Source organism: Charadrius vociferus, unplaced genomic scaffold, assembly GCF_000708025.1.
Source record: "Charadrius vociferus isolate BGI_N301 unplaced genomic scaffold, ASM70802v2 scaffold136, whole genome shotgun sequence".
NCBI classification, from domain to species: domain Eukaryota; kingdom Metazoa; phylum Chordata; class Aves; order Charadriiformes; family Charadriidae; genus Charadrius; species Charadrius vociferus.
In genome coordinates, this window is record NW_009648960.1 from 4,270,520 (window position 1) to 4,285,757 (window position 15,238).

At 40.0% G+C, this 15,238-nt stretch overlaps 1 protein-coding gene across 1 annotated transcript; it reads right to left on the reverse strand.

Moving 5' to 3' along the window:
- Positions 1–3,087: 3,087 nt before the first annotated feature.
- FRZB (frizzled-related protein) lies at positions 3,088–12,923 on the reverse strand (the record flags this gene model as incomplete). Its single annotated transcript, XM_009887602.1, has 5 exons — positions 3,088–3,501; positions 5,108–5,171; positions 5,412–5,616; positions 7,688–7,753; positions 12,860–12,923. Coding segments are annotated over 5 exons (510 nt in total), but the record flags the coding sequence as incomplete, so codon positions are not given.
- Positions 12,924–15,238: the final 2,315 nt, after the last annotated feature.

Below are 15,238 nucleotides of genomic sequence, written 5' to 3' on the forward strand. Positions count from 1 at the left end.
ACTTGCCCCCCCCCCTTACCACCGCTGCACCCCCCGAGGATCCTAATGTTGCATTTTTCTCTGAACAAAGGCTTTCTGAAAGCAGGAGGCCCTCCTGCTGCCTACTGCTACCGGCACTGGCTCTCCCTGCAACCCCGCTCAACTGAACTATGCTGCTCTCATTAGCATTAATGTGAAAGTTGTTCTCACCATATAGACTCTGCTTATTATTGCCTTTAAGGGAAGGAATTATACAGCGAAATAATAATACCCTGTCTGAAATTAAGTTCTGTTATTTTCATGCCATTGCTAACATGTCCAGAGCAGATTTATTAAAACCACGAGTCAACCCCCTGCTAGAAACTAGAGACACTGCTTGAGAATAAGCAACGTTGGTGTTTATTCCTCCTGCCTTCTCATCTGCTGAGCTGCGCTAGGAAAGGGTGCCTTCTGATGAGCAACATGTCAGGCTAATTATCCACAGAGATTTTAAGCTGCATATTTTCTCTCTGGACTAATACAACCCAGATGTGGAAAAGGCATGGTTTTAATCAATCCTTCTATACATCCCATGACACTTGATCACATGTGCCCGTGTAGGTATGTGCATCGCCCAGTAAAATAACCACGTTGTACACAGTTAATAAGCTGGCTGTCACACGTGGTTTTGTTCGCGCACCTTTTATAGGATTGTAGTGCTGCCTCCAAAAAAACGAGCTCTAAAAAAAAGAGAGCCCTTGCATTTGCAAGTGAAACAAGTAAATACTTTTAATCATTATTTCCACAGCTACAAAGGTGTTCGTAATAGATTGATCACGACCTTCAAGTAGCTTCACTGCAGGTAAAAAGGGAAGATTCCTCCTGGATGGTGTGGTGGAGAGGAGACCTGACCCACCATTAGCACCTCTGCTGTCCTTCAGAGAAAGCCACCACACCCTCCTCTCCTCACTGAAAAAATGCTAAACAGCAGCGGTTAATGACACCAAAATCAGCTGCCTAACTTTCTGGTCGTCAGCTTGTTGATCACATGAAGAACTGGCAAGAGTTTCAGCCTCACAAATAGAACATTAAGGACTTGAAGATGATTAGAAACCAGTTCTCATCAATTAATGAAGTATATCTATTACTTTCCTTTTCTTTGTCCCTGGAGAGCATTACTTTTCCTTTGCCCCTAGCTAGGGGGATTAAAAGATGAAGGAAGAATATCTGGCTTGGAAGGCGGACCATTACAAACAATTTAACTGAGTAAAACCTGTTCGCAGACACTGACGTGCTTTGAGTGCAGAACTGGGGTGGTAGTGAGGGGGAAACGCGGGGCAAAGATCAACACAACTTGGAGAAGACAAAGAAAAGTATTTTCACACCATAGACTCAAATTCTAAATTACATGACAGGCTAGGTGGGTCTCAAACAGAGACCTAATTAAGCAAGATGTAAAACAACAAACTTGTTTGCTTTCTTCAGAAAGCTCTAAGAATGGGGGCGGGAAAGACCGTAGTAAACAAGATTACTCAGAAGTTTTGTTTTCTCAGCATTTTGTGCAGCAGATTCTCCTTCTCACATTAACTGCCTGCTATTCACTGATTGCTTAAAAAAAAATCAGAAGTCCAAAGCCCAATAATTAAATATGATTGACAATGGGCTTTACAGGACTTGCTACTTCACTGAAGTTCACCTTGCTGTACCTACTGCGACCACCACAGGCAGAGACCTGCTTGCTGGTAGCATGGCTGGAAAACACAGAAACCAGGCAACAGAGCAGAGGAAAACGGAAGTACCAAACGGCAATGTCCAAAACACACCAGAGCAATGTTTTCAACTGGGAACAGCTTTGTTGTTATTTAAATGATTCTTACTCTTTTAATTCATCTTCCTCTTCGGCGTTTTTGCCACAGCTTCTAAGCCCACCTCTGCAGTACCCTGAGCAAACACTGAACTAGCTGGAGCCTTAATATTCCACTGCTAGCCTTCAGAGCCAACCTTTCCCTTAAATGACACCTTTATTTTTCATTAAAAAAAAAAAAAAAGATTGTGTTGCAGGAAACAGTTTTATGTTTCAACTTGCTTAGTATCCAGCCCAATGGCACACCTATCCTGAGACCTCTGGATATTAACTGAAATCTTAAAAGGCCATTGTTATAAATATTCCCAAATCTTTCTGTTTACTTATTATCATCGTATTTTCAAAATACCCAACAGCACCACTGTTTTCTTAATGCAAGGCAGCCCTAATGCACTTAAGACAATATTGACAGCTGAGAACACAACAGCCATTTGCATCTTAAGTAGAGTGGGTTCCCCTCTACAGACTACGGAAAAGAGGACTTTTCTTTTATTTACCCCATTTGAATGTCTTTTGAGCACAAAACAATAGGAAAACAGAAGATAATTTCAAATATGTTGGCACTATCTGCAAAGAATTCTACAAAAGCACAAAAATGAGCTTTTTTTCTATTTTGAACATTGATATAAAAATATGATGTTGATTCAAAAGTCAGGTAAGGTCTGTGTTGACTACTACAATTCTTTTATTGGACATATTTTACTAAGCATTGAACACTTGTTTATGAGGCACAGATTTAAGAATAACACCACAAAATCAAAAGGATAAAGTGCAGACCTGTACTGAGAAGCAGGCCTGGTAAGTCAGTCTACTCCTACAACTCAGCAGAGAAAAGGCAGAAAAGGGGAAAAAACTGCCATTATAAGAGAAGAAGTATATTCTAAGTTACGTCCTGCAATATCAGAGCTATACAACCCTTCCTGCAATGTCCAGAGCACTGGAAAACCCAGGTCCCCTGCGTACAAGCACACCGTGTTTGTCGCAGGAAATATTTTAAGTTAGACTTTGGCTTACACGAGTGGTTTATTTACGAGTAAGAAAACTTAACAAAGGTGTACTGAGTAAAATAGTTCTGTTAACATCATTTATTTATTTCCGAATAAAAATTTACCCACTTTAAAGCAGATCAACAACCTCCCCCCAACACAAAGAGTTTCAGCAAACTTTGACCAAGCAAAGTGAAAGGGGGAAGCCAGTGTGAGTCATGACTTTACGCGATGGTCTTTGCCAGATCTCATCCCTTCTTGCATCAGAATTTTCTCCCTAAGAAGATTCAGGAGATAAAATGGTAAATTCAGAATGTCCTTCTCTTTCACCATCTCATAAGGGCAGTTTTCTACAGTTCTCAGTAACAGAAAAAAAAAATATATATATTTCCAGAGCTTGCACACATCCAAAAAAAAAAAAGGCAGAAACCAAGAGGGAGAATAAAAACTAATATAAGCTAAAACATTATTTCGTAGTAAACAATAGAATATAACGTGCAATAGTGCAATTTCTCCTTTGCTGCTTCAACAATGAAGTCTTGGTAGATAGTCCACTGCATGTCAACGTATGGCATCCCACATCTAACTACGTGCTTGCCGGGCACTGCTGGGCTTGCCGGGCTTTGGAGCTGAGTCGCTGTGTCCGGGCTCTCCCTTCGCCTTCCCAAGGTGTCGGAGTTTCTGATCCCAGCGCTGCATATCAAAAGGTAAAGAAATTACAAAAGAGATTACAGAAGAAGATATGTGTCATATGTAAAACAACTGCATGTGTTTACAAACAGCAGCCCCCCCCCCAAAAAAAAAAGCCTTTGCTGTTTCCACCACATTACTCTGCATTGGGCTCAAATGGTGGAAATGTGAGGTTATCGGTAAAAGTCACTTTAAACAGAAAAAAACATTTCCTAGCTTTCTTGTAGCCTGTGTGAAAGGGGCTGCTATAACGCATAATGGCTTCAGCAGAAAAGCATCTCACCTTCTAAATAATAAAATGTAAATGAAACTACCTGTGCAATCTCTGGGGGAAGCAGGATGAAAAAACAGTCAAGTCATTTTTATTAATTTATTATTATTATTATTATTATTATTTATTTATTTTTACTTTTCCAGGTAATAGCAACCCCAGTAAAAAAAGACATCATAAATATAGTTGGTAAAACTGATGATGCTCTTGTAAAAGGAGATTGCAATGAGAAGTGGGTGGTGACGTGGCATGGTCCTCAGCAGCCCCAGGACGGGCGTGAGGGCAGAGGCAGCAGGTCACACGGCACAGGGAAATAAGTGAGAAAATAAGTCAGTTCCCCAAAAAAACTCCAACAAATGATACTGCCACCCAAGAACTGGAACTAAGTAGAAGTCAGCCCGCAGTGTTAACATGGTATTTGCTCTGTGGCACTGAGTTTCATAACGTTCTGCCAAATCAAACAACAACTTGGAATAAGATCCCTGTATCTTTTCACTCATATAATCTCTGTGGATGTGACAAATGTGCACAGAAAAACCTGCATTTGTAATCAGAACGGTATTTTCCTGCCAGTCACCATTAAGGCTGTTGAAGAAAGTCTTGAGTGGAAGAGAAGACTGGTTTGCACAAGCACAACCATTATGTCAAATCTATTGCTGAGAAATTGTGTCAAAATAAGAATATCTGTGTAAAATGACATTCCTAACAATACTGAAATCACTGATACTTTGCTGTGCCATCAAAACATAAAAAGACAATCCTTCCAGAAGTTGGAAGGCATTAGAATGAATTTAAATTAGAAAATATTAGAATATATTTTCATATATTGCTTGCATTTGAACTCCTTGCTTCTAATTTGCTATGACATGACTTCCTTATCATATACCTCCCTCATCTAACGCCAGGAAGGTAAATTTAAAATACTCACTAATCCACACAATTTGGTAAAAGAACTGCATTTAAAGAATATTGAATCTGAAAAGTATAATTCTGACCTAGTCTGGAAAACATTTGTAAAGCCCTCTTTTTTTTTTTTTAATTAGTATCACAATCCCAATTAAGCAGGCATGTGTTGCAGAGCGCACAGTTTGCCTATGGAGTTAAAACACTCTTACTGTGTGCTTTTTTGAGAAAGAGGTTTTGCTGCTACACTGGTGTACTTTGGGTAACTCAATGTATCCCTTCAGTTTTTTCAGCACACATTTTTAAGTAATACAGCAAATAACACACCAAGTTAATTTTTGATATTTGATATGTATTAATTAACTGGGGTCCATGTATTAGGTAGACATTTCATGGTATCTGCAACATTTGACTTTTGGTGAGATATTTTCTTACCTTTACTTTTTTACCAAGACGATCCTTCCATTTCTCAGCTATGGAGCCTTCCACCAAGAGTAACCTACACAACACAGACAACCGGTTACTCCATCAACAAGCATGCATGAACTATACAACCCAACACATGCAAGACTAAGATCTCTGTGCCTGCAGAGCACCTTGTCCCTCCCTGAATACCATTTAGGAGATGTACAAAGAGTAATGCCAAGTTCGCCTTAGCTGGTGGCTCTGAAACTCAGCTCTACAGGCAGGGGAACAAATAACAGCAAATATGGTCCAAGGACAATGCAGAAAGTATTACCTGGAGCGCTCCTCATCTTCATAGCCCATAATGATGTACTCTTCGTTGGCGCTAAGCGGCGGGCATAGGCAGCCGGAGTTTGTGTGAAGGTTGACGGTGTCCTTTGGGATGTTCACCAGGGAAGATTTTAGGATCTCCTTTACTTCCACTACCGCAGTGACGTCGTGACATTTAGTCTTCACCTCCTTCACTTTAGCCCGAATGACTGGGAAGAAGTCACAAAGAGCGCAGTTAGCAGCAGCAGATAATGCAGGTCACACCCAAGCCGCTCTTGGTGACCTCCGGGATTAGTCTTTTGCATGGTCCATTATCAAAAGCTTAGTTGAACTCTAGCAATGTCCCTGCCCCCATCTCTTCACTTCATTACTTCATCCTCCACCAAAAGGGTTCAGGTAGCTCAGTGTATCTCCTAACGGTATGGTCACAAGCAAGAGTTAAGTACCAATTGGTTTTGCATCCTATTTAAGTTGGGCTTAATTTTTAGCATTCTTTCTTCTTCACCTTTTCCACTTTATATATTTGATTCATTCCTTGTATGCTCTCCTTCTCCCTTGAGCTGTAACTGCTCCCTCTTTGACTGCTTGCAGTACAGATGACTGAACTTAATTTGTCACTCTCTACCTTTCATGAAACGTGAATATGCATTGGAACTTCTTGTATCACTTCTGCTGCATGACAGGACCTTAACTTTTTTATTCTCTCTCCAGTGACCCAGCACCAATCTGCTCTGCTCTTTATGAACTCCAAATGCTCCTGATCTTGACCTGATGACCCATTTAATTGTTTCCTCCCTCACCCTTTCTTCTTCCCTTAAGTTGCATAGGAAGAAAAGTTGCCTTTCAAAGGCAACACTTTTCATTTCTCTCATGGTGACCAGTGAACTGATACCACATGCAAATGCAAAGCCAATCCAGAGGTCACGCTCTAGAGAATGCCTCATCTTTCACAGCTTGCAAACAAGAGTCCCCTTCCATTACAGACAGCAGATTACTCGGACTCCCAGTTTCTTCTAACCTATGTGAAAAAGGTAATATGGAAGAAAGGAAACCATGGACTTACGCATCTCCTCCCTCCACATGCATTGCCCATAAAGCCACCATGTTTTGCAGCCACATTAAATACAGCTGCCTACAATTAAAAACTTGTGTGTTTAACACACACAATTGACTCCAAGTGATCCACCTCTTTAAAACCTCTTCAAGATTTCAAAACAAAATCTTGCTTTAGTTTGGAGTTCTTTCAAATGCATTTTGAAACCTCTCTAATTTCAAAAGCTTGAAAAGATAGGCAGTAGCATGCTCAGTGATTCTCTATCACAGGCAGATGTGGTACCCACTAGAGAACAGCTGCTCTGTAAAGATTTTCCAAACAAATCCACCAAAACAACATAAAACCATCTAGTCACCTAAAAAAACCCCAATGATGTCAGACTCAATACAATTATAATTTTTTAGCTTTTAATTGAATTTATTTTTAAAAGCTTATCTGACAATAGTTGTATAAATGCATAGTATTAATAAATATTATACAATCACTACCATTTAAATGACTTCTTTAAGTGCAGTGAGCCTAAGGCTATTCACATGATTAATGGCAAAAAGGATGGGCCCAGTCGTTCAACTCCTGTGATATGTACTCACTGCCTTCATCAGCCTAATTTGCTTAAAACAAACAGTATGAAGAAAAGTAGCAGCCTGGACCCGTGATATGCCTGAAGACCAGGACAATCTGGACAGGAGAAGACAATATATGGACATGGTGCACTTTTAGAGGTGTTATTGACAGCATAACACAGCTGGCAAGATGCTCATTGTTGGCTTCGATACATGAGAAGGAATGAAACTAGCGTGCCTGTTAGATCCCATGGTGAGTTTGTAGGCATGAAAGTTAGTAAAAACATCACTTCCTGCAAAAGCAGAGCGTATCAGAGCTTTTAATCAAAGATGCAGTTCAGGCACAGCAACCCACAACGTCATTTTTCGCATCACTTTTCACACTAAAGAAGTGCACGAACCCCAGATGCCTGTGCTGACACTGAAATAACACTCAACGTCAACACAGAAACTCTTGTACTAACATATGAAGCTAATCCTCTCCATCCTTCTACAAACACTCTCGGTTTTGAATTTGGAAATGTTTCAGGCCACGTCTTCCTTCTGTAGTAAGTACGAACGGATTAATCATCAGTAATTGGGCCCACAGGCTTTTTTAATGAAAATTTTCCCCTTACTGGAGCCCTTAAAAGCACTGGGAGCTGGCCACGCAGCTGTCCTTACCGTAGTTATAATTGTTGCGTAGATAGGTCTTCTGGGTAGCTTTTATAGGCTTGCATTTGCAGCGCTCTACAAAAAGAGAAAGTTTTGTTTAGAAAGAAAAGAGCATTATGTTCAGTGACAATCTCCCCAAAACCTCAAGCTCACACCTAACGAAAATTTCACTGAATTGACTTGTTTATTACAGGAAAGTTAAATATTAAAAACCACAGGGCGTTCCTGGACTGCTCTGCTGGAAGTTGTGGAACTGTCAGTGAGACCTCAAAGGTTTCTAGGAGAGAACTTGACATGCTGAAATTAAAGAAACAAAACAAACCAAACCCACAACAAATAAACAATCTCACAACCACAAAAATACAAGGACTTGGAGTCTGATGTGAGAAAATTTTCCATTTTAAGCCAATTCAAGCTTCAATTTTAGTCTCTCCTGCACTCACAAGTGCTGAAATTCCATATCCTACGATGCCACTCTCTCTTTTGTGCAACACTTACTCCTCCTTTCTGCACCTTTAATCGTACAGACTGTAATATAGACACAGAAGGAAAATACCATGACAGGGCACGCTTTAACATTTGATTGGAGATTACACATCTCAGTTCAGTTTAACACACCGGGACATTCCGGCTAGCATGTGCTTACCATAAGGAACATGCTTTTTGTGCCTAATTCTCAACGTACCGTCTGTCTCTGGAACTGTACCATAAGATTTCTTACAGTGGCATGGCCCCTTTACACCTAAAGATGTCTAAGAGCTACAGCCAGCAGATGAAGTGCGTCGGAGGGTGGTGGGACGAAGCGGCACATGGCTCTGAACCCTGCTGGGATGGTCCTGACAAAATTAAACTTCAACCCTGTTTCTTCAGTGGCGTCTGACAGGAGGTTTAAGAGAGACTGAGTTTAAGATTAAGCTTAAAATGAAGTTTAAGATTAAGAGGCTGAAGGGCTTCACTTGGCTACTGCAAGTGTTTAGTGTTACCTTTGATCCGGCCCTGGACCCTCCCTCAATTAATAAAGCCAACCTTGAGCAAATGGCTTTTGGCTGAACTGCAGACTGCCCTTTAGGAGACTTGGTTGGTGTGTCAACCCAACGCCTTCGCGCTCTACACAGAGCTGACCTAGATGGGACACTTCAGGGCACTACATGAAGAATATGAACCACTGGCACGTTCGCGTTTGATCTCACCAATTCTGTGACAAACCAAAACAAGACAGACATCTCAAAAATATAGTTAGCAGAGCTGCCTGGAAAAGCTGCCACCACCCTTCTGATAAATCTATGCCATGGATCATCAGCCTCGACTACAATTTAAGGCCGTGCCGCACATGTGGGATTGGTACACACGTAATAAGAAATACAGGCCACAGAATCACCCTACTGTCTGGGCTTGCTGTACAAAATTACAACCCAGAACCTCAGGTTTAATTACAATAGGGAAATTATTAGCCCTTATGGTGGTAAGGATGGCCTTCAAAAAACATTACAAATGAGCACTGTCAGAGCAGCATTTCCAGTGGTGCACCTTCCAGACAGCTGGGAACAGTAACAGGGGTAAAAACAGTCATTAGTGCCCGGGGAGTGCTGGGGCTGAAGACTCACGCATTCACCACCACCATTTCACGGCTGGTTGTTCTAATGCAAATATTTACTTACTTCAAGCTAGCATGTAAGTGGAATTTGGAGGAGTCACATGGTCAGGCCCAGCTGACTCATAGATCCCCCTCCAAGCCCACCACTGCACCCATTGCAAACAGCAGGTCCCAGTAATAAGTACCCACGGTCAATTATTTTGACATTTGGCTTGGCATTTAAGTGGAAGTAGACTTAATGCAGCCCATTTTGATATACCATAGTTCTACAATAACACTGTACATAGCTAGTGATTTACTTAAATCCAATGTGAAGAGTTTGAAAAAGAACTTTTATTTGCTATATATAAGATTTCTGCATTTAAAAAAAAAAAAAGATGGCATCCTATGGTTACGGACTTCTCAAATCATTATTTATTTTCTACTGAAAGAATTTTTGTAGTTGAAAATACAAAAAAAAAATATGGGAAAGAGGAGAACATTTCAAAAGAAGAGGATATTGTTTCCTTGAATTTCAAACACATCCTCAGGAATCTATATACAGAGGCCTACAGACTTCAGCTTTTGTATGAGACTGTGTTAAAATAATAAAGGTAGAGAAGGGAAGTGATTTTTGGCTTCCCTTCTGCCCGTGGGAGCTCATGCATACTTTAGGCCAAATTATGGCCCATTTTATAAGCTGCCTCAATACAGGCCATGAAAGATGTGCTCCCATGACCCACACTCACGCAGGCATCTCAGCGTTCACGTCCAACAAATTTTACCCTTTAACGTTCTCCTGCTCTACAGTACTTTGCTCTGTGGCACAAGCAGAAAAAACAGCCTGAGTTACAGGCCAAGAACACATAGCCTCACATTGCCCTCCATTTTAAGACAGTATTGGATTATTATGTTTTATTTTATTAGTTTGAAGAATATGTTTTATTAGCCTTGTTCTAGAAACTAATTATAGACCTGCCCATGTTCTTAATGAAGGATATCTCCTAGTCACTCTAGTGCTTTCCAAATTTACATTTCAAAGAATTTTACAAAATACAGAAACTAACACGGAGTCATTTGCCAAGGTCAGCTCTAAAGTCAGTGGCAGAGCGAGAACCACCTCATCTCTCCCAGTTTCTGTTGCAGTGACTTTCAAAGGAAGCACGTGAGCGTTAGAGAACACGTATTTGATTGACGCATGTTTCTTGCAAAGCTGGACTGGGAACACCCACAAAAGGTGGCCATAAAAACGTACTGCATCTGTTGATGCTGAGGGAAAGTCTCATCTTACACGATAGTCTCATCTGAAGCTGCCAGAATTACCAGAAGAGCTCTGGGACCCCAATAACGTATCCCAAGCACCAAGACAGGCAGCGGAGGCTCACACCAGTTTTGACTGAGATCTCAGCTAACTTTGCCATTATTTTTTTTTTTTAATCCAAGCCAGTATAAAGCTAACAAAAGCTCAAAATCTATACTTTTGAAAACTTCTCCCTGTAAATGCCAAAACAAATGGATGACACAGGAACAGGTTTTTCCCCACAGATTGCTACCAAGAAACGTGCCATCTTAAATATAAGTGCATGCACAACCTAAAACGTGGCTGTGATGTTGATCGGTACAAGCACTCAAACCTGGAAAATGCTTCCCTGATAAATTAACAACAAAAAAATCTCTGGAAAAATTTCTGAGTGACTTGAAAAGCATCTGATGAAGCAGACAACAAAATAGTTCACTGCCAAGAGAGGTAAAAAAGCTTCCCCCCCAAAAAAACCTGTGCAGCCTGAGAAGGAAGGTTTTGCCAGTGGATACTGTCAGGGATAAAAGGTGCTTCGAAGAGGGGTAACTCATGAGTTCTGCTCACTGCAACCGTACACAGAAGCACATGCAATATGCTCAAGAAACAACAGAGCCAAGTCCAGGATTTTTTAAAACATACCAGGTTGCCACTTGCAAAAAAAGAAAAAAATCTATCAATGGCGAAATTACAAATTGACTTTTCTGAACACAGCCTTTTAGGTGGCTAAACTGTATTTGTCAGCTGAAACAGGTATAGCACATTGAAGCAGAAATTGTGTTTGTACAGTGAAAAACAGTGATAAAAACATTATCTTTCCTTTTCAATCAGCAATTTTTCTGCACATCTTCACCCTATTTTTCAGGTGGGGGTTTTTTATGTCTGGTTTTGCTTTTACTAGTTGAAAAGCATCATAACAGCAACAATATTACTGAATCTTACTCTTTTCTTTTCCACTGCAGGGTCACTTACGGGTATCTACATCTTACATGCCATCTACATCCCTAAGGACAGGCTGTGCTAAAGATATGTTTGATATTTTTGATATAAGGTGACATTGAAGGTATCCATCTTTACTTTCATACTCAAAGTGAAGCTTGTATGCTCTTTGTACAGTAGCTGTAGAGCATGAAATCTACACTTTCTCAATGCCACTCAATTGAAAATGGCTTAAATCTAAGAAGATACCAACATTAGTCATAAAAACCTTTAGAAAGTCTTTCAGACATGGTCCCACGCACAAGGCAATTCAAAGTGAAGCTCATTAAGGGGCTTACTTTTATCGGGTTCTTCTAATTGTAGCTGGCTTTCTAAAGGACATACACTCCCATTTAAATAACATTTTCCACCTACATAGCTAACTTCACATTGGGACCCATTGATCACATTTTAAAATGGTATTATAAGCTGGGCATTATTAATACCTTTTTACAATTTGGTCACAGAGATTAGTGCTGAAGTTATCCAAATTTATGTAGGTATCTAATGTTATGTTCCACAATCATACTTAGGTGTTTGTATCAATAAGTGAGCATCAGTGCACACTATCGCACATCAACATCGCTGGAGAAGAAAAGACACGATGGCTGACGCTTGGTTTCTAAGTGCCATCTTGACAAAGGCCTAAGAGGAAAACTTCTGAAGGAATCTTAATAAAAATCAAGGAAACCTATTGTCATTGGCTTGCTTGAGCAACAAATTGACATTTCTGTCATGTATTACCTCCCAACATGGGCTTTGCTTCTTTGCATTGCCTACGACTAGTGGTAACACTTGAGGAGGTTTACTCAGTTCCAGCAAAAACAAAACAAAAATAAAAAGCAACAGGGGACCTGCTGGAATAAAACCAGTCTCAGAAGGTCTCAGCCTCAATCTCCTCAGGTTAACGGGAGTTCTGCCATTATCTACAAAGAGTGCCGAATTTAATTTGCAAACTTTAAAGTCAGAATGAACCTGGTTTTGCCCAGTGAAAACCCATTTAATGACCATTCTCACTGTTTGAGACAAAACTTTTAATGACATCAGCACAGCCCTCTGGATCTGATGGAAATTTTGCCCTGACAAAAGGTGAAGAGACGAGGGCTAAAAAGGCATGCTAAAGAGTTAATTGAGTTGTATGCTGTCCACAATATGTCCACAGGCTGACCAGCCCCAAATCCCACCTGCTCATGGGATACAAAAGCACAATCTACAGGATTCCCAGTTGAGACAGAGTATTTATGCATCACTTAGTACCCCTCTTATTTTATAAAGTATTAAAAGGATTTGCAAGACTATAGCTTATTATACAGTTTTTTAAAAGTGTACTCACCGATGCCGGCGCCTCTACAGTTGCCGTTATTAGAATCCATAGGGAAATCTGGCATGGATTCATAAAATATGTGAAGAAATGTTAGTATTTTTAATATTACATTATTTCAATACACCCACATTACAATGTTTAGTTTCTTTCTCCAACATTTAGTATATTAAAACTTAGTAACCAAGATTGTAATGTTCTACAGGGTAGCCTGTTAAAAGTTGACACAATTTCTCATCTGAACTTCACCCGAATCCAGCACATCATGTTAAATGCTGAAGCAAATTAAATATTTCTACTGGTGCACAGACTGGCAGGTTTAGGATGAGGATGGAAATTTATGGTATGAACTTACGAGCACCTACAAAAAGTACATGTACTGTTTGCATTTAATTAGATGATGAAGGAGAAATTACTTTTGGTTTGTTTTTTTTGGTTACTGAGGAAATCAAACCAACCAACCACAATCATATCGTTGAAGCAAATGCCAAAACAAATGTTTCAGACCTTCCCCTTCCCCTCAGTTTAAAAACACACTGATTAGTTTGAAGGACAGATAAGGAACAGAAGGAAAAAAGTCGCTATGCCCAAAGAACTGCTTTTAGACACATTCGTAAGTGGAATGTGTCCCACATTAGTAAAACGCATCATTTCAAACCTATTGTTTATTCAATCACAGAATTTGATGGATTTATACATATACTCAATAATGAAAAACGAGTACGTTAATTCATATAAGATGGTACAAGTGGAGAAAAAAAATAAATGCAAGAGAAACAGGGTTTGGGAGAGAGGCAGTATACTTTATTAGAATGACACATAAAATGCAAAAACAAAAGAGGTTTCAAATAAAAGACCCTTCTTTAAGTTTGCATGTCCCAAAGTTTACGCAGTTTTTTCAATTCTGGAAGCTGGTATCATACAAACATCACCTTTCTCACATCCTTACATTATCATGGATACAACACCACTGCTTTTACAATATAGGACAAATAAATACAAGACCATGTCACAAAAGCTCCTCTCTTGCAGCTGAAGCTGTAAGGATCTGGCTGTAATACAGCGCAGGTTGCTAGTGATACTCAGGATAGGTGAAAGGTTTGGATGCGTGGACTAAATTTTAAGGGCTGGGGACGTTATTTAATCACAAGTCCTTTAAATATGCATTTAAAATACCTGTTTACAAGAGATCTAATATTACTTAGTTAATCTTCTAAGTTGGCCATTGTCCTTTTAAAAAAGAAATCTCCACCTTAATGCACATTTATACTTCTCATAGCAACATAAAACTTCCTTTACATAAATGGGGATATAGCTAAATGACAGTCAGGGCAAGAACAAATCTGAAAAATAACTAATTCCCTTACTAGCAGAATAATTAACTTCACAAAATTGAGACTTCAGGAGTAATGATTCCTACCAATGTAAAGAGCAACGGATATAGAAAATAGCACAGAAGGATTGAATAGATGCCCTTTCACATCCAATATTTCTAGTAAAAATCACATTCATTTTCTTCCAAAGAAAGTTTCAAACTACTGCAGTATCTTAGTTTATAGAACAAACCAAACATTTTCAGGGTTTTTTTCTTGATTTTTGATTGGTCTTCAGTTATCATACACTTTGACGGCAGCTGTAAGGCTTCTCCGTGCTGCCTTGTAAGAATTCAGATTACACACTCCAATTCTTACTTACGTGTTTTACTTTGATTATTCACCTGAGCTATTCTCAAATTTCACAAAAGCTGTTGTTATCAGGTGGTAATTAGAGATCACGACTTCTACCAATAGTATATGGTAAAAAAACCCACAGCTCTTCACCAAATTTAAATTCATTTTCCATTGTATCAAGTGCTTTAATGTATTCCAGGACAGGATGAAAGAGGAATTAAAATGGTCTTCCTCTTGCAAATGGTTAAGTAAGAGGATGGCCACATTTCTTCTCATTCTTCCTCTCCTGGGCCAAACCGCTGTTCTCTTCTTCATTTAGCCAGTGCTTCGCTTTAAACCTGCAACTCCTTCTGACATGGTCACAGCATAGAGAGCCCTTGGGTCTACAGTCTGATAATCCTCCCATCTGCTCCCCTTGCAGACAGAAGTCTGCAAAACCTCCCAGCCACCAACCACGGAGAGGTGGCTCTACTTCTCCATGTGCCTAATACTGGCTTGAGATGTTTCACCACTCTCTGGGCATTCAAGACCACTGCAGAGCAAGGTCTCCAGATTCATGACCTCTCTCGTTGGGTTGCCTTGGGCAGCTTCTCAGGTTGCCTTCGATGCTGGCTGGATTTGCACATGTTCAAGGCAACTCTTTCTGCTGCTTCATGTGGCCCAGCAATTCCTTCCAAAATAGGTACTTCAGTTATGAACGAAGGGATGGTTCATTCACACC